The 25,217-nt window shown below is 39.2% G+C and overlaps 2 protein-coding genes across 4 annotated transcripts in view; both read right to left on the minus strand.

The window, feature by feature from the left end:
* LOC149717930 (Kv channel-interacting protein 4-like) overlaps positions 1-25,217 on the minus strand; it is a 283,534-nt gene that overhangs the window by 84,319 nt on the left and 173,998 nt on the right. The window lies entirely within an intron of this gene.
* LOC149717933 (uncharacterized) overlaps positions 341-25,217 on the minus strand; it is a 45,613-nt gene continuing 20,736 nt past the window's right edge. Inside the window, exon 3 of the mRNA XM_089841455.1 lies at positions 341-2,783. Coding sequence (XP_089697581.1) covers positions 2,398-2,783 — 386 coding nt within the window. The 3' untranslated portion in view covers positions 341-2,397. The remainder of the gene's footprint in view (positions 2,784-25,217) is intronic.

A 25,217-nucleotide genomic window follows, 5' to 3' on the forward strand; every position in this document is an offset into this window, starting at 1 on the left:
ACTTAATAACTAGAATTGAAAACCCCTAACCCTTGGTCCGTAGCGTAAATGTACGAGGAATCAAGCTCGATCGCGAATATGCCGCGACTGAACATAACGCATCGTTAAACGAAAAATTACTAAATATGCATAAAACAGAGGGCTTTGAAAAGGGGGAAACGATCTTGGATACAATGACTCATGAAACAAAGGTTCACGTAAGCGATTCAGTAAGCTTATAAAAAAAATTAAATAAAACTTTCTATGGAATGAATTCATAATGGTAGTATAGTTTATGAATTTAAACTATAACTATAATATTGCAATTCTGAATAATAATAAAAATAAATAAATAATTCGATTTGCAAAAAAATTTTAATTTTCGATTTTGAAAAAAAAAAGAACTTTTAATTTTCGGTATTTTTTTTAATTTGTATTTAACTATCTTACAAAGTATTTACATGTTTTTAAAATAAAATTCGCCGGGCCGCACAAAGATATATAAGTTTAATTAAAAATACAGGGAAAGATTTTAGTCCAATTAAAAGTAAAACGGGAGTAAGAAAATTAAAATAATATCATTTGATTCAATGTATAATTTCCTTACTGACGATCACAAGTTAAATAAATGATAAATGATCATTCTTAATCGTAATTAACTTCACCTGTCGTTTTCGCAATGTTAAATTTCTTTTTGTAAATAAAAAGGTTTAGATAAGAAATACGAAAGGAAACATTATCTATACCTTTTTGTTTGTCGACCTCAAGGCGGGGGGGGGGGAGGAGAGAAGGGGAGGGGGAATATATAAGGGGCTGGTTTAGTTTAGTTTCATTTCATTTTCTTTATTATTTACACAATTTGCTTATATTGCACGCTATGTAATGTATATTTCTCATAGTTTTTTATTCCATCACTGTATTGGCTACAAGATGGCGGGCACCGAACCATATTTCCCCAAATTATAATCTTTGGCGCTAATTAATTTCTTAATTAGAGACAATTATGGGGAATTAATACTTAAACCAAAATTTAAAAAAAAATCTCAAGTGATATTGGTTGTATGTAGATTTTTTTGTTTCCTCTAATTACGAGGTTACTAATAAATAATAATTAATTATACTTAAAAATTAAAAAGGAGTACCGTTGATAACTAATTTGTTATATACAAAAATAGATTGTCATTCGTCGTAGTTGGAAAATTAAAATTGGGTCTTGTTCAAATTTCATAAGTCTTGGACTAAAATTACAATTAAAATTCGGTGGTTTTCAATAGGAATTTTAGTCCAGCCGCTAAAAGAGTATAGTTTAATGAGTTATAGGTTACGCGCATGCGCAAGGGCACTTGACAATCACCAATTTCATTTAGTGGTGTGTTTAAATATTAAGAAATTTACTTCGTTTGAGAAGAATTCTTAGTATTTTAATTGCATTCCAATTAATCAGAACGACGGTATATAACTTTCTTAATACGAGAAATGTTTTAACTATTTTTAATACCATTTTCGTTTAAACGAGTATTCAACGGTAAATATTGCGAACTGAAATTATGAAAGAAATAAAACCAACTTTGACCTATATTATAATAATAACTTCAATTAAAATATCACAGTGTAAATTAAAAATAGGCCCTCCCATCATTCGCAACCATTTTCATTTTATTTCGGAGCGCAAAGTTCAATTTTGTTTTTCTTCAGATTATTTTTTTTACATATAAAGTTTATATTCAAAACTTCTCCTCAAAGAAGCCAAGAACAAAAGCTTCTCATTCATTTCTTGTCTTTTTAAGATCTTGGATCTTGACTCGTAGAAAATGTTTTCGGCAGCAGCAAGCGGTTTCGTTTTTTATTCCATTGAGGTTAAAAATAATAAACATTTTCATTTTTCTTTGAACATTTTCTTGATTCGCAAATTGAATATCAGTTTGTTTCTCACAAATTTTCTGGGTTGTTGGTTTGTGATGGCGATGATAGGCTTGGTTCGGGACAAAGGACAAAATTCTCCGCGTGTAAAACTGAACGAATTTATCAAAATTTCATATTTTAATATTAATTTTAAATCGGGATTTAATCCGATTAATCGTAACTTAATCGTGGTTAATCACGATTTAAAATTTCCTATTAATTATTTAATTCATAATTTAACTGGGATATAAGTTATAATCACGATTAAAAGACCGTAATATGATCAAATTTATCAGTTATATTAAATCATGAGTATTCTAAAAAAATTCCGATCATTTTACCTAGGGAGAAAAGTTGTCCTTCGCAAGGAGAGGGGGGGGGGGAGGATTCGACACGTAATCTGATGAACTTCTTCAATTCAATTCAGAGTGTTTATAATCATTTTGTATAAATATTGCCTCTTGTAGTAGTCCGAGAGTCAAATGATGAAATTTGAATTATTTAATTTAATTTCGTTCATATCTGTTTGGCTTTATGTAGCTGCAAATGCGGTGGAGGAGTGTCCTTTTTGAGCAGGCTGAGGTCTTGGATGTTCTCGAGAATGGCGGGCACTTGAAGGGTCGTGTGCACCACTTTGGTCGTGGCGTCAACGTCCTTCTTCAACTCTTCCATGTCCCGTTTCAACTTGGCTCGCCGGTTCTGAAACCAAGTAATGACCTGCGCGTTGGTCAGTCCCAGAGACTGCGCGATCTCGTCCCGATCGGCGGGAGATAAATACTTTTGGTACAGGAATCTCTTCTCCAATTCAAAGATTTGATGATTCGTAAATGCCGTGCGACTTTTTCGCTTCTTCTTTGGCTGTTGTCGATTGCTAAACAAGTTCAAATGATCTCGGCTACCGTCTATACAGCAAACAAAATCAAACATTAAACATTTTTGCACACGTTTAATAACAGGGTTGATAAGGGCTTCAACACTCGTGGTGGTTGATGTACAAACGGTTTGGTTCGATCCATGGTTTATTTCAATTGATTCAAGGGATAAAGGAAAGGGTATGTCAAGAACTATATTTGAAGTATTAGTATTTTCTGGAGTAGTGATTGGTCAATGCTAAGTGCCCCGTAGAGATAACACCACATTGTGCATCCCATTAATTAGGTAGTTGTTTCAATAATTCAGATAAAAAGCTTAAAAAGACCGGGGCATTTTACTTTTATTTACACTTGGGGTTTAACGAGGCTGCACGATTTAACGCGTGAGAATGTATATATACCGATAACTTTGGAAATTACGAGTGAAGTCCCTTGGGAAAGCGGCCAAACTAAATCAGGCGTGATCTTTAATTGTAACGCGGTCCATGCCGCATCTATCGCTTACAACATGCTCTTGTAGACCCGAAAAAGAAAAAAAACCTCGCGGTTTTTTTTCCTCGTAATAGTAGTTACCTTGAAACGGTAAGCTGACGGTAATCTCACGGGATTTTTGAGTTTGAAAAAAAAAAAAAAGGTAGCGGTGATTCGGTCGTGAGAGCTCCGATTATAGACAAACACTGACTGTGATCCATGTGTAGCTATTCTCACGAAATCTGCACTTCTTCAAACCAAATTATTTTAAAATGAGAATCGAACTTTAATGGTCTACGTATGGTACATCCCATCATCTGATACAAATTAATGTGAATAGTTAAATTGTTTGATATAAAATGGGATGTTTCTTTCAATGTGTTGGTTGACAATGTTAACTTTATTGTGACTAAATCAAGACTCGCCGCCTGCAGCGTTACACTCTCTTTTTATATGTTCGGTAGCACCAAAGGTCTATATCTTATCAATCCTTCTTAAATAAAAACTTAATAAAAAAATTAAACCTAATAAAAGTAAAAGAATTTGAACAAATAGAGTATTATAATATATTCGCTGAAAAACACCCCCCCATAAACATAAAAATTTTTCAACTCCTGATCCTCCAAAAATTTCTCCCCAACCTAAATCTCCTTTTACAAAAGACTCCCGTAGGTATTGACCTTTGGTACTAACCCAACATCTCCCTTTTTTATAATAAAACTCTTTGCTTAACTAACATTGATACAAGCAAAACATTTAAATTTAGTTAATCCAAAATTATTAAAAATGCAACTAAAGCAGGATTACTTCAACTAAACTAACATAGTATTATTTCAATTAACGTAACATTAGCATTATAGTTAAAACTTCAAATCAAAATAGTATACATTTATAACACCGAAAGTCCACTACATTTTAGTTTTCTTAAAAGTCCACTTTTCATATTCTGCCGTCCCTCCTTGATACCTTTGGGGTAACTTGATTTTATTACGGTCCCGGAGACAATGTCTTGTTTCGGTGGCCGACTCTGCCAGCTGCTTGTCCATCTCCGTCCTAGGACAGTCATGACTGTCATCTGGCAAATTGGTTTGGCCATGAGGATGGGCGGCATCGTCAGATACATTGATTCGAACAATGGGGTCAGTGATTTGGTCATCAACTCGAACGTCAGGATCAATGGTTTGGTTGTCAGGAATATTAACTCGAACCTCAGGGAAAGTGACTTGGTCGTCAGGAACATTTGCTCGAACGTCGGGATCAAAGACTGGGTTTTTGGGATATGTGGCTCGTCGATAGTTGCTTAAAACTGTTCTTGGTCTAAATCCATAGTATGGATTCCTTATGTGACTCCGGTTCGGTTCATTTTGGTCTTTTAGTTGTATCGACTGAACAGGTGACTTGGCAATCCGAATGTCTTGGCGGTTTCGTCTAAAAATAGACCCTTTGTCTGTTCGTAGAAGATAGGACCTGGATCCAACTTTAGCTTCGCAGGTGGCAGTTATCCATGGTGTATGCCGTTTCCTTGGATCCATTTTGACACTTTGACCTTTTGTAATCGTTGGCAATGCTCGTGTGCCCTTGTCATACCAACGCTTCATGTTCCTCTGTCTTTCCGCTATGACTCGGGAGACGTTCCTTATGACGGCTGGTTGTAGTTTTTCTGGAGCCATTGGTATTGGTGTTTTTACTTGGCGTGAAAAAAGCTTCTGTGCTGGCGTCGATCCGTCTTTTTGCGGCGTATTTCTCCATACCAGAATCGCTAACATTACATCTTGTTTCGCGAATTCGACCTTCTTAAGAAGGTTTTTCACTATTTTGACAGTTGATTCTGCTTTCCCATTAGATTTACTATGGTACGGGGACGTTGTTACGTGAATGAAACCCCATTTTGCGGCGAAATCCGCATATTCTTTTCCGACGAAGTTCGTTCCATTATCGGTTATCAACACCTGTGGGACGCCGTGTCTAGCAAAATGAGCTCTGGTGTTGTTGACTAATGTCGCGGCCGTCATGTTTTTCAGGATGTCGAGTTCCCAGAAACCACTGTAGTAGTCGACGGTGACCAGATAGTTGACGTCGTTTAGTGTAAATATGTCTTGCGCTACCATTTGCCATGGGAGTGTTGGAATTTCGAAAGGTTTCAGTGGTTCTCGATACTGCTTCGTTAAGAATGTTTGGCAAGGGCTACATCGGCCTACATAGTTTTCAATCTCCTTCTCGATTCCCGGCCAGTAAACGGTTTCTCGTGCTTTCCTAATGGTCGCAGCTGAGCCCAGGTGACTGTAGTGGAGTCTTTCCAAAATGGTTTGTCTAACGGCTTCCGGAACTATCAGTCTTTGCCCTTTATACAGGATTCCTTGATCAGTTGTATACTCGTCTCTTGTGTGCCAGAAACATCGCAGTTCGACGGGAAGTTCCTTTTGTCCCTGTGGCCAACCTTTTAGGATGACTTGTTTGAGCTTCTGTAGAACGTCATCTTTCTGCGTAGCGGCTCGTATCTCTTCCAGTGTGGTGGAGCTTACAGGCAAATACCGTTCTGGCTCTACAGAGGCTATATCTTGAAAATTTTCTTCTTCCACGTTGTAAATGTCAATGTTTGGAGATTGCGATTGACCCGTGTATGGCAGAAAACTTCGACTTAGCATATCCGCTATGTGAAGAGTTGGCCCCGGTTTGTATTGGACGTGTAAGCTTCGTGACTGTAGTTGTAATAACATCCGTTGCAGACGCTTGGGCGCTAAACGTAGTGGTTTCGTAAATATGGGTATCAAAGGCTTGTGGTCCGTTTCAACTACTACTCTGTTACAGCCTCCTATGTAATGTTCAAAGCGGCCACAGGCGAACACTATTCCGAGACATTCCTTTTCTATTTGAGCGTAGTTTGTTTCGCTCGACGTCAAAGCTCTGGAGGCATAAGCCACTGGACGGCCTTCTTGCAACAGTACGGCTCCTAGGCCCGATTCCGAAGCATCGCATTGAATCGTGACATCCGTTCCGTTATTGTAATACGCTAAAATTGGTGCTTCCGTTAACATCTTCTTCAGTTGTTTGAACGAAGACTCTTGCCTACCCTGCCAGGCAAACAACGTGTCCTTCTCTAGCAGTTGTCTGAGCGGCTCACTTACAGTGGACATCGCTGGGAGGAAACGACTAACGTAATTGACGCTTCCCAAAAACCTCTGGAGGGCTTTTTTGTCCTTCGGTGCCGGCATCTCGACAATCGCTTGAATTTTTGCGGGGTCTGGTTTGATTCCACTCTGGGTGATTTGATGGCCCATGTACGTGACAGTCGTAAGTGCTAGGCGCACTTTATCTTTATTTAGTTTCAACTTCCGCTCCCTGGCTCGGGCCAGTAAGGCTTTCAAGTTCCGGTGATGATCGGTTATTGCATCTTCGATGGATGATCCACACCCTACGACTAGGATATCGTCGTGGATGTCGTATACGCCTCGTAGGCCTTCTAGTAGTTCCAGCACTTGCCGTTGGAACTCCTCAGGCGCGGACGATATTCCGAACGGCATACGTAGGTATCGGAATCGTCCAAACGGTGTCCAAAATGTGGTGAGGTAAGAACTTTCCTCCGACAACCGAATCTGATAAAATCCGTCTTTGGCGTCCAGTACTGAGAACACTTTAGCATTTGTTAGGCTTGGTAAGATGTCGTCCAAAACTGGCATTGGATATTTTGCCCGTTTGATGGCTTTATTTAGATCCTTAGGGTCTATACATATTCTTATCGAGTTCTTGGCTTGTCCACCAGGAATCTTTGTCTTCTGCTTCTTTTGTACTATCACAAGACTACTGATCCAGTCCGTAGGTGTTGTTACTTTGGCTATGATTCCTCTGCTTTCCAATTCGTCCAATTTTTGCTTGAGAGGATTTAAAAGAGCGACTGGCACTCGGCGTGGCAAGTGTTGAACCGGTGGCACTGACTTATCAATTTCAATCGTATAGACTCCCGGAAATTCACCCAGACCTTCGAATACGTCAATGTACTCGGTTATTATTGATCTGCCCGTCATCGCGGCTTGTGTCATGATCGATGACTCTCGTGACTGTACATCTACGTGACAGACCTCATTGACCGTAATTAGTCCCAGCTCCACACAGGTTGTCGCTGAAAGCAGCGGCGGTTTATGAGGCCCTTCGATGATTTTGAAATTCAGGTTTTGTTTCCTTTCCCCCACGGAACATGTTAGTGTGGTTTCTCCAACAAGGTGCATGACTGAGTTGTCATACAGTGTAAGGCCTTTGGACGATGTCGGGGTGAATACCGATGAAGTGCGCTGAATAGTTTGAAAGACGGCCAGATTCATTACGTTGCATGTGGCCCCAGTATCAAGCTGGCAGTGTAGCGTTTGGGGCTGTCGGTTCACCTCGTGGATCTGAAGGTCGCAGAAGAGTTTTCTTCGGGTGCCCTGTGTCTGCACGGCATGCACTTCATCGTTCGAACAAGGTTTCTTTAAACCGAGGGATATGTCCTCTATGTGAAACAGTTCTTCTGAATCGTATCGATTTTCTTCCGTCCGGTTATCGTGGCTCGTTGTGGCAAGTTGATGGTGACCAGACAACACTGGCTCTTGTACGTAGTGGAGAAGCTCTTGGTCGTTGTATGCGCTTTCAGGTGACTGACGCAGCTGGTGGTCTTCGAGACAGTTGACTGATCGTCGTCCCTTCGTCCGACAAACGGATTCGAAATGGTGAAGACGTTGGCAGAAGTTGCAACGTTGCCCATAAGCGGGACAGGAGCTTCCCCTTGAATGCTGTGTTCCACAGTACTGACAAGAAGAACTCTCGATGGAGTTTGATCGATGTCGAAAATTGCTTCTCGTTGATGGATATCGTTTGTATTGATGACCTGGACGTCGATACGGCAAACTTTGGGCCCGTGGTCGGTGATGTACGTAATTTATGTTGTCTGATTCGGATGACGCGTGTGTGTTTTCCGCTTCGACATGTTTTAATTCGGTGTTGGCGCTTTCGCTGATTCGTAGTGCATCCAGTGCTTCGGTCAATGTTGGTAGATCGGCTGCTCGAAAGAGTTCAGCCCTCGTCTGTTTATCGCGGCTACCGAGAACAAGTTGATCGGTGACAAGGTCGTTTTCCATTTCAGTACTTCGATACTTGCAAGCCTTGACTAGAGTTCTCAGTCGGATGTAAAATTGATCCATTGTTTCGGAGGGTTGTTGCGTAGCGGCACGGAACAAGAATCTGGGGTAAAGCGTGTTTTTTCTCGACGTAAAGTGGTTGGTTAAGGCGGTAAGGATACCCTCAGTAGTGGATTGAGATTCGGCTGAGAGATTTAGAGTTTTGAGTACCTTCCGACATTCGTCTCCCAGTAATGAGCGAAGTGTTGCAACCTGAACGGCATCCGTTTTTGTGTTGAGGCCCGTGGCAATCCGGTAGTCAGCAAAAGCTTCTTGAAAGGTGGCAAAATTCTCGGCGGCATCCACGGCACATTCTACAGGCTTAGGCGCCGGTACACTGGAGGCAGCCATATTCGTGGCGGCAGGTATAATTCCGAACTTAGGTATGGGTTAAAAACGCGAGAACGTTAAGTTTCCGCGTACCCGACTTCTGACACCATGTTGGTTGACAATGTTAACTTTATTGTGACTAAATCAAGACTCGCCGCCTGCAGCGTTACACTCTCTTTTTATATGTTCGGTAGCACCAAAGGTCTATATCTTATCAATCCTTATCTCCCGTAGGTATTGACCTTTGGTACTAACCCAACACAATGTTAAGTAAATACGCGGAAGTTATACTTAATATATTTTGAATACAAAAATAATTCTATAACTATATACTTATAGTACATAGTTGCTCATTTAGCAAACATTTGCCCTCCATATAATTCCATCAGGAAAACGTACAAACTGTCACGTAGATAAACATAGCGTAGATTATTTGCAATAACAAAAATTAAACCTCAGAATTTCTATGATCATTCATTACCAAGTGTAATTGTAAGCTACTATAGCCGATCGCCATTATGGCACAAAGTCCGTCATATGGGGAACATGGCAATCAGGCTGAACCATATCTCGCAAAACGACTTAATGGGTGCAGCGCCCACATTTTCTTACTACTTACTAAAAGAGAGCGCGTATAATACGTCAGTCATAATTAAAGGCCTCAGTTTCACCACCTCATCTAAAACTCCTTGCTATAGCCTAATTCCAAAATGGGGAAACCCCCCCTACCCTCCTCTCCATCTCCATCTCTTTAATTCGTTATAAAGAATAACTCGAGCTCGATCCGAGAGGAAGGAACGAGGCAAGAACACTACGTAATGTCTTTTTAAAGAAACAAATTAACACGATATTAAGAGTTAATCGTCTCTAACAACCATTATACTGGAGCTTTGCAAGGGGCATCTGATAACTTTACGTTGGTATACTTTGTATTCTACGGTATAAAAATCTAAGAATCCTCTGTATTCTTCAAGTTAGGCGAAAATTCCGTAAAAACATTTCTTCTCGCCAAAGTCGGCGGCTTTTATCAAAAAGTTTCGTCGGTCGGAGGCTCAAAGAAAGACCGCTCCGTTAATTAGTTACACCCGAGGTGGCTGGTAACTATCGCCCGGAGGGGTCAAGCGTCGTAAGACCCCCCCCCCCTTCACCCCACCCCCAAAACTCCCAGCGCAGTCTCTCCTGGGATGACGAGCTTAGCTCTCTCTCTCTCCTCTCTCTCTCTGGAGAGAGAATAAACCCCCATCTTTATTCTGATATTAATTTTTTTATATCAAACTCCCTAAATATTTCCCCGTCCTTCTTAAGGTGGTGTAGAAAAATTTCCCATCATCGGTTGTTGAATTCCATTGGCGGAGTCACCCGAGATGATGAGATGAGCCCTCTTCTCATTTCTTCAGGAGGCATCTCATCACTTGCATGGCATCTTTTAGCATAGCACGCCAGCACTGTATGGGAGTTACACTTATCTCGTAATGAAAGGCGAGGTAGTGAATGTGTTAAAATAGTTGAGAAGTGGCAACAAAGAGTGAACACCCCCATTTTAACCATTGAACATAATTCTCATATCATATGATTGAAGCGATACTCGAAGAATTCCAACTTTTCAATGTGCAACAAATGTAGATAAATAATGGATGCTACGTCAGTATCTGAGAAGATGTTTTGAAGTAGAAAGGTGGCTCTAGGATCATGGATTTCATTATGTAAACAAGATTTAGCTTAATCTCTTGCTGAGATTATCACAGTTTATGATATACTAATTTAGCAATTTACAAGGCACGATTACGGTGGCTTTGGGAGCTTAAAAGAATATCATCCTTAATCCTAAGTAACTCTCACATCTTCTTGGCTTTCCAGTCTTGTTCTCCTCTCTTTATCAAAAGATGACTTTTTAATGAGAATCTCCATGCATATACCGTCAAGTTTTTCTCTTTCTGAATAGCTAGTACTCAATGGAGCCAACTTCCTCCCTCCTACACTTCCTAACTCGCTTATATACTCTTTGTTAAGCAAAAATCAAGGTTTCTTGCAAAAGATAAATAAATCATGCGCACGATGCTTTTTATCATACATTATTATTATTATTATTATACAGACGCGCCTTATAATTGGGACTGGTTTATATGAATGCGAGAGTTTTGATTAAAGAGAGAATTCATAGCCATTTTACAATGAATATTTAGGTTTAAGCAAGGAGTATTAAAATTGGAGTGAAATTTGAAAAACTTCGCGTCTCCCCAAAACACCTAAAACTATTTCTATTTCTAAATGTCAAAACAATACCGTTTCAAAGTTACAGGTAATCAACCTTGAATATAATGTCAATGCGGGCGGGTTAACCTCAATATTTAACAAAAAAATGTCAGTTATGTCTCTAAGTCCGGTGCGGCTGAGCACCGTCTAGTGTCTCAGGTGACAAAATCCATTTCGACAGAGACGAACAGCGCGACCTCGTAGAGAAAATAGTAACACCTAATTATTGGCAAATATATCGCCGCCACGACTGCAAATGCTACCCAAAAAAGGTACCAGTATATGCGGGCGAGCATCTTTTAACCCAAAAAAAGTCGTCGCGCGACGGAGAAATCACCATTTTCTTGCTGAATATAAAGAATGACGTATAACAGGCCGCGTGGAGAAGTGAAGTTAAAAAAAATGTAAAACAGGTTTTCGCTTCAATCCCAGGTATACGCTACAGAGTTCTTTATATCAAAGAGACCGCCAATCTTAGATACACGTTTAATAATAAAAAAAACGAAATAGCGTTAAGAGCCATATTTCTCAGTGGCTATCAAAATTTCTCGCGCCAGATTTCTTTCCCCCGCTCGTTCGTCTTCCTAGGATGGCGCTCGCCATAGGTACTGCCAGTCTGCGGGATTACCTAACGATTTATCGACTAATCCGGTGGTGACAGACGCCGGGGGGATTCTATGGCTAGATTCTTACACAAATTGTGTGTGTTACAGGATTTAAATGGATTTTACCAATGAGTAGGTTATATTTAGAGACATTGCAAGGTAAGTTAAATTGTATTTGTTTAGCGATAGGCAATGATGTGGTTAAAATAATCCAGAAACGTTTATAGACCTTTCCTTAAAGACAGATCAAGAGAAAACGACTTTAACTTTCTTCGCAGGTTGAGGACTGACCGCATCTTATACCTACACCGTTGCTCATGGCTGCAAGCTATTTGTGATAGTTTCTATTTCACTATACAACTTGGATCATGCATTCTTTCCATCGGACCTTTTCATCTAACAATTTACACGGAAAACTACGTGCACGCGACCTCGTGGCGAATCGGATAAAAAAATTAATCTGTTCAGTGTTAAGAGACGTTTCGTTCCCCCTTCTCCAGCATGCATTGGATGCTCTATTCTTCTCCAAGATGACTTTAAGTCTAAATCCGGGACAATCGCGTTTGCGTCTTGTGGCTAAGACACTTCATAAATCACGCGTTTAAGAAAACTGTCCTTTTCATGCTCGCTGCTCGTTTAATGCTCTTAAAAAACTGGCGTCATCTTCTTATTTAATACAAAACATTTTAAACTTTTGAAGCGCGGGCCTCGACCAAAAGGTTTCTTATCGTTGTTTGAGAAAAACAGCTGGGTGTACGTACGTATGTCTTAATCCTCTAACGCGTTAGAAAAGCGTGCTTATTTTTTCTTATTTCTTTAAAGAGAGGACCATTACTCATAAGACGGCGGGCGTGCGCCATCCCAACATGCATGCACACGTGGTGCTATCGACCTTTTGAACAAACCTCCTCGAATAATAATAAAGATGTCTATGGAATATCGTCGATTTTAGATATGTGTGTGTACACGTTAGGTTAGGATCCTTTTCTTTTTTTTTTATTAATTTTACAAACGTTAATTTAAGCAGGTGAGATTTAGCATAAGGGTGAAAAACGTGCTTCGCTTCCAGGCATTGCATTGATTCGGCTTATTTGTAATTCGTAAGCTATATCTGTTGCCTCAAATAAATATACGATTCCTCAACTTGTTCTTTCATGTGTTCATGAGCAGTTTACAAAATAAGGACAGATCAAACGCGTTGAAGCCACGATGCCAAATGCAATACAGTAATAATAATGGCTTTGAATTGGTCAAACGGTCAGTTATACAGTATTTCATTGCGAAACGAGAAAAAAAAATAGTTCAAAAATATCCTTGGGTAACTTTCGTTTTGCTAAATAAAATTAGAGTCATCAACCCAATATAATTCCGTAATATCGGAGTCTGTGTCGCAAAAACACAACAACGTCGCGATCAATTTTATAAACCTCGATCCATTCGTCTTATAGAAACATCAGGTCGTGAACTAAATTAATACTTATCAGGACTGACAGCTTTAATTTTTCAACGTGTTGATAATGACGACGACGACGTCTAATAAATGCAAAAACCACTAAACGGGTCATTAAATATTTATCCAATCGGATCGGTTTTAAAGATTACACGCGTGTTTCTTTTTTTGCACGCGCGGCGAAACTAACCGATTAATTATCCCGCCACATAAAAAGTAATAAATCGTTAATTCAAAAACAACGTAAACTTCAATGAAAGAAAAATTAGCAGAAATATATTTATAAAAAAGAAATAAAATAAAAAATACGAGAAATGTTTTCCAAATCATCAATCGGAGGACCGGCCGGCTCGCTATTGAAGTGGGAAAATTAATTTAAATTCGAGTTATTTAAAAGATACGCTTGGTTTGACGACGTTAAAGGACGCCGCGCCTTCTCTAATAGCCACCTTGTATCGTCGACTCTAAATTTTATTTTAGTTTCTATTCTATTTTTTCAGGACTAAATTGTCACCAAAATGGCGTCCAACGTCTAATAACAGTTTTTATCCTATAAACCAGTCCGCCATTTCGGGAATACCCGTCAAATCGTGAACGTCCGCAGTATAGCGTGAAGGATTTTCTTCTCCTCTAACATGCAGGCAGCTCGGCTCGGGATTTATGTAAGGTCCAAACTTTTGACGGATCGAAAATCGCCTGGCATCGCGGTGAATACATACATATCGCGTTGGTTGGGGCCGAAAATAGTCCCAAAACGCCAAAGCCTCGTTACCTTTTTGAAGGAAATTTCACTCCCAAGAAAGAGATCTTCACGCGGAAAGCCTACGCTATAATTTGTCTGGCGCTAAGCGTTTTTCAACTAGAACTTCGCGCCCATTTCTAAATCTAATTGAAATCGTATACTTACGAAGGGAAGATTTTAAATTCCCATGTTTATTATATAAACTCGACATTAGAAGCGGCCAACTAAAATCAAAATCAAAATCAGCTTTCGTTAAAATATTAATATTACGTGTGGTAATTGATTGTTATAAGCCTGCCTAGCTTTAGTTAATAAATTTTCTTTTCAATTGTCCTTGCAGTTGAAACCAAGACAGCATACCCAGTTCAGCTGAGCTGAGGCAATCAGTTAAATTGAATTTTTAACAAACTTTGTTTTACTAACGCAAGGTGTAAAGTATATAACGACCTTCCATCGACTGATCATGATCGATTAGGTGTCAGAAATTTTGACAGGAAACGTGTGAAATCCATATACATATATATATACTTGAATAAATATAATTAATATTTACACACGACATAATGTTTAGTTCTATATCGTTGGTTCTTTCGCAGGCTTGAAAGAAAAAAAAGAATTGCGTCGTCTGCTATACTCTTTATACCTTTAACTAATCATTTTAATCTTAACTGCCAAGACAAATATTTGAAACGAGGTGAGATACGTACACCAGAGTCAGTGTATACGTGGCCAAAGAGCTACTAGCTAAATGGAAAGAATTAGGTTTTTTAAAGTAGTGGTATCGTGGAAGCTTGTAATAATAAAAATAGCTCATCACGATTGAGGAGAGAAGAATGGTTTATGTGCGGTGTTAAACATGCCGTCGTCACTCTACTCTCTAGTGTCTGAACATCTTGTATTATCAAGGTAAAGGGGGATAAGATGTAGGTGATCTTTTGCAAGAAAGAAAAGATAATGCGGCTGCAACCGTCTTTAATAGATCGTGACAAGTTCTTCCTATAACGAGCTAAGCCTATAATAATCTATCTATAACGCATGGGCCGACAAAAAATATGTATGAAAAAAGAGAACCAATCTAGTAACAACAACAACCATAGATTGCAGTTCATAATATACCTACGCCTATTTAAGGATAAGATGATCTGAGATTCATGTAGTTTACATCGAGAACTTGGAAGAAGGAAGAAAAGGAAATTCGTCTCCAGTGATTAAAGAGAGAGTGAAATAAATACTAAGCTCTTCTCACTGCAGTCTTCCAGCTTTTAACTAGCCTTAACAGAAATATATATTTTTCAACTTTTTATAAACAAATATTTGCCAACTCGCCATAAACAGAAATATTTTATCCAAAGTTATTTATCGAAACCAGCAACCTTTTTATCTATTGATCAAAAAATTCTTCTTTACTCTCCCTTTGCAAAAGAAAACCATACTTGACTGAATTCTTGTTATAAAAAATACATTTTTTTTTTCTCGTATATAGTTTGGCGAATTTCAGCAAGCTCGACTATATACAGAAAAAAAAAGAATTGATCGCTCGGCATACTATGACCCCAGTGTCACCCCTCCCTTTCAGATGGTATACTAAAAGCTAGGATGGTCTTAACTCGATAACTATGGGGGTCCACGCAATCTGGCCCTATCTTACATCAATTGTTGTCTTCGCACGTCAGGCATGTGTTTTGGCGGTACATAAAACGCCTAATCTTCCAAAAAAGAGAGAGGATGAAAATTTCAACATCATCCGAGATTTCTCCAAAAAGATTCGAGTAAAAAACTTGTCCTGGCAACATTATACCCTGCGCTGCACTAAGCATTTTAAAGACGATAATGTGGTGGAGTGTTACGCGTTTTTTAAATCTATTTTCTCTCCTGATAGATAAAGAGTCCTTTGAAGAGAAAATAATAGTAATGAAACGGGCTACTTTAAATTTATAAAACACTACGTTAGGTTAAGGATATATTTCTCACGTAAACATAACAAAGGCCCCTATATACCAAAACAACCCATGAAAAATAATGTTTTTATAAATAGCTTTCGAAGGTTTAATTCCCATTCAAACAATTCTTTAAAAAATAAGGATACAATTTTGATGATTGATTCTACATTCAAACGTTTATGTTGTCAATATACAGAGAGGTTAGCCAAACACAACTTACATTATACCGTTTTAAAATCATTACCATATATAGTTTTCAAAACTAAACCCTTTAAAGCGCGCACTTTATACACATAAACATAACCTTAGCTATCGTGACTTGAGCGTATAAAATTAGGCCTTTTTGAAATGATAATGAAGCTTAATTTAGGGTGAGCTGCGGGAAAACAACATTATAGAAATAGAAATATGGTTCCATGGCAGGAAAGAATTATTCTCGAACCTTTAACTAGAGTTACATTCGCATTATAGACCTAAAAAAATATGTATATATACATAGACTAGACGCCAAGGTAACTGCATACCATAATCGTAAACCGTTTCCCCACTATTAATATCTTGCAAAACAGACTGGATCGTATATTCTGTGAAATATTTAATATTTCCAGGTCGCGGGATTCAGGAAGCTCTTTAGGAACGAGTCGATCTGCCGAGCACTCGGTAGTTGAGCAACTCGACGGGGAATCCCCGCCTGGACGCCGGGAGAGCGCACGGATCAACGCTACCTGCATGAGCGAGCTGCTTCTCTTATGGGTTTTAGTTTAGTTAACTAATAAATAATGATTCCAGGGCGGAATTACACTCGGAGCTGTGCCAAAACGACATTAAGGTGTTGCCACGAGTAACGCGATAACCATAAGTTTATAAGATATGTTCCTACCATAAGTATGACACTACCTATACTTTGTAATGTTAGAGACTTACAGTTCGAGAACGACGGAAGCGAGAATTGAAGTACTACACTCGGTGGTTAATTTTGCAGGACTTCCATCTTCCTATTTAGCTAAGCCTTTGACAGAGCCTCAATAGGCGTCGCTATGACCTACTTCAATCACTTCATGACAAGCTCCAGTTTGTAACCGGTGACAAACTTATGGGGAACATATCTTATGAACTTATGGTGAAAATTTAACTTGAAATTACGCAGCTATTTAAGAGATTTAATTGCAGATCTTGAGTTATACTTATATGGCAGAATATTAACGAAAAAAACTTAAACCTAATTACAATTTTGAAAAGTGTCTCTATTTTAACCTGTTTTCTATGGAATTTAGGTTCCTTTCAAGATTTTAATTCGCGAGCCAATAACAAGGCGCCAAAAATAACACTGCACGTTTTTAAAACTTAAATTTATGCCAAAATTTCAACCTAATTCTGTTATTTGAAGTTCCCAGAACAGGTATTGAATATGTACTTAACACTGTTACGCTATTCATAGTGTTCAATAAACACGTACGGTCTTTCTATGCCAAGGTGTAATTGAAAAATACAGAGGGGACCCTCCCCTTGAGTACTTTACGAGCTTTAGGCTGGTTTTCGCTTTTAATTATATCGGTTTTCCAAGCGAAACAAATTCTCAAATAAAATACGAAAAAAATATATATTATACTGTGCGTATTGTAAATACAACAAGACTACATGCGGGTTATATAAGGTATAGTTTTACCAACAAAATCGTCGTAAATCAGCAATGAATTTTTAATCTTTGACGCGCGGGAGATACAACCTGAATCCGTTGTAAATTAAAGGGAAGAAAAATATGGTTATATTCTGAGGTGTTCATATTAATTATTCAGAAACATTGGCTAAAATTCAGGATTACGATGTTGGAAAAAAAGAACATTAAAAATACTTTTGCTACAGACAAAACGTTTTGTTGATAATATACTTTACAAAGTAACACAGTTTTGTAATAAAAAACGTATATGGCGTTGATTGTCGAGTTTAGATATGGGCTCTTCATTATGCATGCATGCATTTTAAGGTATAGCTAGAGAGGGTAATTACTCATTGTAAAGGGTTACACGTAACTGTTAAAAGTCTTGCAGAGCTAAAATTACTAAAAGTAACATATCTGACAGCAGCTTTTATTGCGTTAAACAAGGTTACCATGCTAAGACGAAATAGAGCTATCGCGTTTTATAACACCGCTGCCATTTGTTTTATTTCAATTTTTAATTAAAATCACAAATCTAAGCAAAGGGCGAAACCTTCCCACATTCATTATCGATTTTGGCATTAACTCAAAATAAATCTCAAATCCGTTATTTGTTAAATAATCAAGAATATCCAGCCCATAACACGCAACATTAAATTTAATAAATAAATAAAAAACTATATGCTAGCTTGGATTCAAGGCGGTGTCTTCCATTTTTTGGTTTTAATAACGGTGGTACATACAAAAATCATTAATATTTAACTATATACCTTAATGATAAATAGGCTTGCCCAAGGCACTCCTACCAGTAACACTTATAAGCGTTGAATGTTTAGCTATATGTCCGAAACATCATTAAAACAAATACATATAAAAATAAATAAATAAAGGTTCTATACGCTGATCATTAAAAGAAAGCGAGTCCACTTGAATTAACGAAAACTTTAGCTGGAATATTGCACGGATAAGCTAACGTTTGCTATACAATTTCTCTTTTAAAGTTACATGGAATGAATATTCATGGATAGTTCAATCTAACGTGATTTCAACTCCACGAGCTTTGGTCAGAGAAACTTAAAAAGAACATACAAAATGACAGTATCTCTATACATGTAAGCGGCCTGTCTATTTATCTGTTTAATATACTTGGAAATTTCGAAAACCCGCGTGTGTAGGCTAATGGTGTATAGCCTAAACCGATCCATAAAGACGCCACTAGTATCATTTAAATTTTTTTGTTCATGAAACACTTAAATTATACGGTTACATTATTCATAGGCTCCAGATCTATCTATTATCTATATGGTCTGTAGATTTCGTAGCCCTAATAGAAGGAATATGACTCAATTTATGAAAATTGAAGTTCTGAGTGTACGGGTATTTTCAACGCGTCTTTTAATCGAATTGGAAACTATTAGCACGCGATTTTGTCAAAGATTAAATAATCAATTCCTTAAGCCTCGTCTATATTTTTGAAATTTCTCGTGCGCTTTAAAAATTCGTCTCGTGAGATTATGTCACGTGTTTTGCAAATTATTTAAGCCTTATTTTAAATTTCGCGCGCGTTAACAGTTGTTTATAGTAACACCACGTGATTAGGAAGGGAGTTTCAGATTTTAACCTAAACTTAAGCAAATAATAACAATTTCCATTCCAAAATATGTGGTGGAAATATTTCCCGCGCTAGAAAGGGATGATTGAAAAGTTGTAGTCGAATTTAGGGAAAAAGCGGACGCTATACATCATTGGAAAAAGGCAATTTAGGGTCATTTTTAGCCCCAGCCACTCTTTTAGAAGTGTGTTCTCGCGTAACTTCGATCGGTTGAGCACACTGGCTTTAGTTTAGGCTTAGGTGGCGGAAAAAAGAGGGCCCTCATTCCGCACGTGCGAATCCCCTCATTGAAACCAACGTTTTACTCGCTCACTCGCCTCGCGCCTGCTCGGCTAATTTTGGCGAGCCAAACTCATTGTACGTGTTCCTCCGACGGTACACGGTCTTCTCTTTTCCCTCTTTAAACGATTTCTTTTTAAAACTTTCTCTCTTTCCTATAGCTAGACCATTCCGACGCGAAATCGTGCGCGGTTTCACCAAAGACCCAACATTATACTCTGTGAAAAGTAACTACGAGATTGCTCAGAGCTAGAGTTGAAGTGGTCCATAAAGAAATCACCTTCTCGCATGGTATATCGTTACCAGCTATAAATCTATAAAGTTTTTTTTATTGGCATAGCCCTACCTCCATTGTGTCATATCCACCTCGACTTTATGGAGTATTTAACTTTTAAAAGAGCGCAATATCATTTCCGCCTTTCGCAACGCTGCAATTTTAAACGTGTCAACCGTAAGTAAAGGCCAGGGGTATCGACTACCATCAAAATATTGGATACCATCCTTTGTTACGCTTTTCAAAACCAATTCGCAATCGCGCGCGCGCGCCCTTTCAGAAAAAGTTACTTGATCGGCTAAGAAAGAAAAAGTCTTTTTCCCGCCACTCATTGCTCAGTCACGTGTAGTCTCGCGACAGAAAATCACGCGCAAAAATGCGCCTTTTTTATCCCGCCGATGCACTATACAAGCATCCCAGAGTTTATCCCCTTTTACTAAAAACCTTTTATAGGATCGAGGGTCGATGAAAAGCTACGAGACCCGAAACGAATTTCGATAGACCCCAGACAAGAGGGTTGATGGAGAGAGGGATGGAGGGAGGGAGCAAAGGTTTGGGATGAATCTCCCCCCACCCTTCCTCTCAACACCCCTTATAATAACGATCCCCGAATGCTCTTGCTCCTCTTCTCAAAAAGAGAGAGACCAAAGCTCTATTAAGGAGATTCGTTTGAAAACATTCCAATCGTTTTTATCATATCAGAAGCTGATAAACTGACGTAACATTGCGGATTTATCAGCTATTGTAAGTAAGATTTTTGGCAGTTTTACTTCGAGTTATATACTCCATCCTAACTATACACATTATCAAGGGTTTTAATCGGAAATTAGACTCTTAACTTTGTTTAATTGAAAAAGTCCAAGGTTTCCCTCCCTTTTCAAGTCGTGTCTGGAATTTTAAATCCCGAAAACTTCAAAAAAAGTTAGGCTCAACTGCTTTACTCCGGTGGAAATAGGGTAAATAATTTAACGGTTTGGTCTATTTTAGACCAATTACTTATAATAAGGCTGCAATCATTTTTTATTTATTTTTTTAATTTAATATCAAAGTTGTAAATAGAAAAATAAAATTTCCTATCACGTAACTTGGTTAAGTTTAAAAATAAATAACAAAAAATTGCAAGCAGCTGAGTTTCAAATTCGTGGTGGCCCTCCCCCTTGGAAAACTATTTATGCTTTTGAGAGTAGGCATATTATAAATTATGATGAGTGGTATAACGCAGGTGCTATATAAGGGCTAAAACCTCCACCCTCTTTACACTAGAATTACTCTAGACTAACACTGGGACCGTTCGTTACACGCTCCGGTGGAACTCTAGTGACGCTAGAAAACTCGGACAATAGATGGCGTTCCATCATTCTTTTTTTTTCTTCTCTGGCACCATTTTGTTACGTAACATTACCCCGTCCGAGTAAAACGGGCCTCAAAAAATAACACGGCGGTTGAATAGAGAGAGAGTGAGAGAGCGGACGCGTTGGACCCACCACCATGATCTATCCACTTTAAACGACCCTTCCTCTTTTGATCCCCGGTCGGCTATCAAGCCAGGCGATACTTTTTCGCGCCATTTTCCGCGTCCGAGATTCTTTTCCCGCCTTCCCCATTAGCCCAGTGCTCGCGCCAGATACCACCAAGAAGTCCAGAAACTAAAGTAAGCTTGTGAAGAAGCGCCATCCGTGGACAGACGAAGGTTCCCATCTTCGGATAAAGAAGTCTAGGAGAAGGAGGAGTGAAGAAGGATGTTGGACTAAATCGAATCTACTTTCTCTCACCACGCGACTTTTCAACAAGATTCATCCACGCGGAAGAAAACCCGCGAGAGAGCCTACACGAGCGTCCGTCTAGTCTTGTACGTGAGAGAGAGCCCTTTTTCCAAAGGAGAACTCAGGAGCGTGCACAGCTAAGCTAGGAGTCGATTTCTAAGAGAAAGCTAGAGGCTGGCGGAAAAATCGACTTTTAGGAGGACCTTAGTGCGGATAAGAGTTAGAGAGAGGGGGGGATAGCAGGGGGAAAGCGCGGGAAACCCAATTAAACCCGGAACGCCAAGAATGAAGCCCCATCGGTAATGGAGGCTCATTGTACAGTAGAGAAGAGTTGGAAGACCAAGGCTTACGGATCGTCCTAGACTAGCCTGGTACTAGAGTGTAGGTTACAGAGTTACACGCCAGTTTAAAAGGATTTCGGGCCGCGATATATGAGCGGGCGATTAATTCTGAGGGCCTTTTCTACTCTAGTTGACGCTGAGTACCGCCTGGACCCCCCCCCCTCCCTTTTTAAATCCGTAACTGCGCAGGCGTAAGGATTTAACGCGCTTGGAGAAATTTTGCGGGCGGATAGGATTTGGAAGAATGGTGTGGAGCGTGCGCGGTACATTCCATCTCATCTCCAGGGTCCAAAAGTCTTATCAAATAAACGATGTAAAACGGAGGGGGGGGGGGTATGTTTTGGGGGCATTTTATTCCAACCCCCCTCATCTCTTTAAACAAGGATATCTTCTCCTTCTCCTTAGAAGATTTCATGCTCAGTTTGCTAAGCTATTCAAAGGCAAAACTGTTTTACTACAGTAGTTTTATAAGATTAAGAAAAAACCTTAACTCAATTTTCAAACAAACATAAGAAAAAATACGTTAGTGAACGACAGGAAAGACATCTGCAGGGGCTATGGGAATTAACATTAGGTTGGTACGCCTGTAGAAATGTTTACCCTGCCGCACACCAGTGCTCAGGGAGAAGCCGCCCAAGAGTGCGTGTATTATCAATTGCCCCTTCGAACGTATTTTTATTATCATTAGAAAAATGCTTCAAATACTAAAACTTCTCAAGTTACTCGCTTATAACTTGAAACTTCTACACCTAGAATTGAGATAACGTGAGTGTAGTTTTACCTTTATTGCTAACTCTACTTGCCTCGGAGATACTTTACAAGGTTTTAAGCGGGGTTAGGGTAATCGATAGGCAAATGTCTTGACACGAGCTTCAGTAATACCGCTGTTTCAGCGCATAGCAAAGTTGATGTTTGAAAAGGAAGGCCTCGAGTGAAGGAGAGGAGAATGGAAGAAGAACACGAAGTAGGGGACGGGGAGAGAGGGGTGGAGAACGAGTCATTACCATTAGATAGACGAGTGTAAATCATCTCAAAGCTTCACGGCTTCCGCAAAAGGGATCATATAAGCCATAAAATGATTTAACCTTTATGGCTATAAGAGAGCCTCCTATTTGCCCCCCTCCCTTCTATGGTTTTAAAATTCATTTCCATGTCTTCCACCGTTTTGAAATTTTGTTAAAAATTTAAAAATAAATAAAATTGAAATGGTAGATTACAATTTTGGGAAATCTTCTCCCCCCCCTTAAAAGCGCGGGAAAACGCGCTGGAAAACGGGGGAATATAGAATCAAAAGCAAAATGACAGACTATTCAGGGAGCCAACAAATTTTAATGGGTGAAAATATTTCCCTAGTTATAAAGGAATGGTTAAACTAGTTTGTTTAAAATCTGATGATTTTCGGTAATTTTATTATCTTTTCTAACGATATCCCTGTTAAAGTAACGCAATACCTAACCTAATCTAACCTAAAGGTGGTATGGAAACTGCTAAAACTAATTTCAAATTAAAACCAGTGCTAATACCAATTCATTATAACCGTATTCATTCACTTTTCCTTTAAATTCATTAGTTATTATATAGGGGCCTAGCTCTTTTCCATTTTAAAATCTCTCCAAACTTGCACAAACGAAATATAACTCTAGTGGCTTTCCCATGCAGTAAAATTAACGAAATAAGCTTTTCCCCGACCTCTCTTCCCCCGTCCCTCTTTTAGCGAGCTTTAGGATATCCCCAATCTGCTTAATTTAAATAATGTATCGGTCGAAGCCATTCGCTAATGATAATGGAAGGCTTGGATGCAAGAGAGAGAGAAAGAGAGAGACTCGGAGAGAGCGCGCGCTCCTAAACTTAAACTTTTCCCGCCTTTTCTGTTCTCCCAGTCTGTAGGCATCCCTCCCTCCCTCCCGCCTCTTTCGACGACTTATAATGAGAAACCACCACCGAGTAATTAGGAACGAGCTAGCGCGCGCTTTCAGTCTTTTCCCGCGTAGTTATTTAGAACTAGGAAGTCTCGTCTCGAGCGCCACCGCTGCACTACTGTCTCTGTTATTAAATTATCCAAGCAGAGGTTTAGTCTATTAAAAGGCGCGACCCCGAGTCCTCGAGAAATTATTATATTTCGTAATACAAAAGCGCGTTTTAACTGCAAACACTAATTTTTATTAATAAAATTAACGGGGTAATTTTAAAATGCCTTCCAGGGAAGGGAGGAAGGGAGGGGGGAAAGAGGCAATTAAGCCAACACTACGTAAGCTATAGATAACTAAAGGGGAAAACGAAGGGACTTTCTTAATTTCCCTGTTCCTAATGGCGAGCCCATTATAGATAATTGTTTTAAATCTCTTCTTGTAACAGAGCCGAGTGCTATATGAAATTAGTCCGTTCAAGTTTATATTTAAAATTATGTTAAATTATATACTGTTCGTTAAATAAAGCCCATGCATGCCCGGGGATTTAAATATGTTAATTTTGAAGTCCTCAATGTATACCAGATATATTTGATGCATTATGGATTCCGGTTGAACTGTCTATGAAATTCCCGGGTTTCGGCACCATTTAAAATTTTCCAGTTTTGATTGCGTAATTAAATAAAAACACAAAACTAGCTATTCGACTATTGATATCTATAATGTCCTAAATCTAGTTAACCTTTGACACCAATAGACCAAGGGAAGACAAGCTTGAAGCGTTTCTTTCTTTAGGTTGAGGTCACGTGACTCTTACGAGCCTACTTCCATGATCCAAACAAATTTGCAAGGCCACCTTGCAGCTACGAATGAATTAGCCTCGAGGGGTTAGAAGGTCCGGTCAACTAGCCCATCCCAATGTTAATCGGCCATTATAGAATTGACGTCTGTATACGAACGAAATATACAAGTAGACCAAATTTTGGCCTAAATCGCCTACTTTTTAACAATGGCTATTTCATTTCAAGCAAGTCGTTAGTTTCGAGATAGATTGGTAAAACGTCTAGGAATGGACATAAGTTTGGTATATTTCAGCGCGCAGGGCGCTCCCTACCGTTCTAATGATAGCCGCTGAAAATTTTCTCTATTTCTCCCTTTCACATTCGGTTCTACAGTTTTCCCCTCTATTACCTGGATGGACCGGGAGCGGCCAACATCAAAGGAACCGCCGCCCGGTAAGAACGGGGGGGTCGACACATCCGGACTGCCCAAGGGGCAAAACCCAAAGCCTACGTAGTTGGAGGAAGAAGAGAGGGGGGGGGCAAAAAAGATCAGGCGTTTAACGTGTAGTGTACGAACTAAGCCACGCTGTAAAAATGGCCATGGCTTCGAAAGCGGACTGAAAACGCGCGTGACGCGGGATTCTAGACGCGCCGCTGTATAATTAAACGCGAGAGGTGCAAATCATTTACCATGCTTTTCTCTCACTCTCTTAGTCCAGTCAGTCGCGCGGAGCCTTACAACATCGACAACGGACATAGCGCAAAAAGAGGGGGGATCGTCTATAAAATGATGACGTAATAGGCCCAATTTTGAATAAAATTTGGATTCTCATTAGAGACTTTATTTACAGGTAATTCCTTCAGCTCTTGTTCTGGCTTGAGAAGGCTTATGATGAGTATAATTGTACGTC

Source organism: Phalangium opilio, unplaced genomic scaffold (genome assembly GCF_054372755.1).
Source record: "Phalangium opilio isolate 3A_F unplaced genomic scaffold, DU_Popi_V2 ptg000003l_1, whole genome shotgun sequence".
NCBI classification, from domain to species: domain Eukaryota; kingdom Metazoa; phylum Arthropoda; class Arachnida; order Opiliones; family Phalangiidae; genus Phalangium; species Phalangium opilio.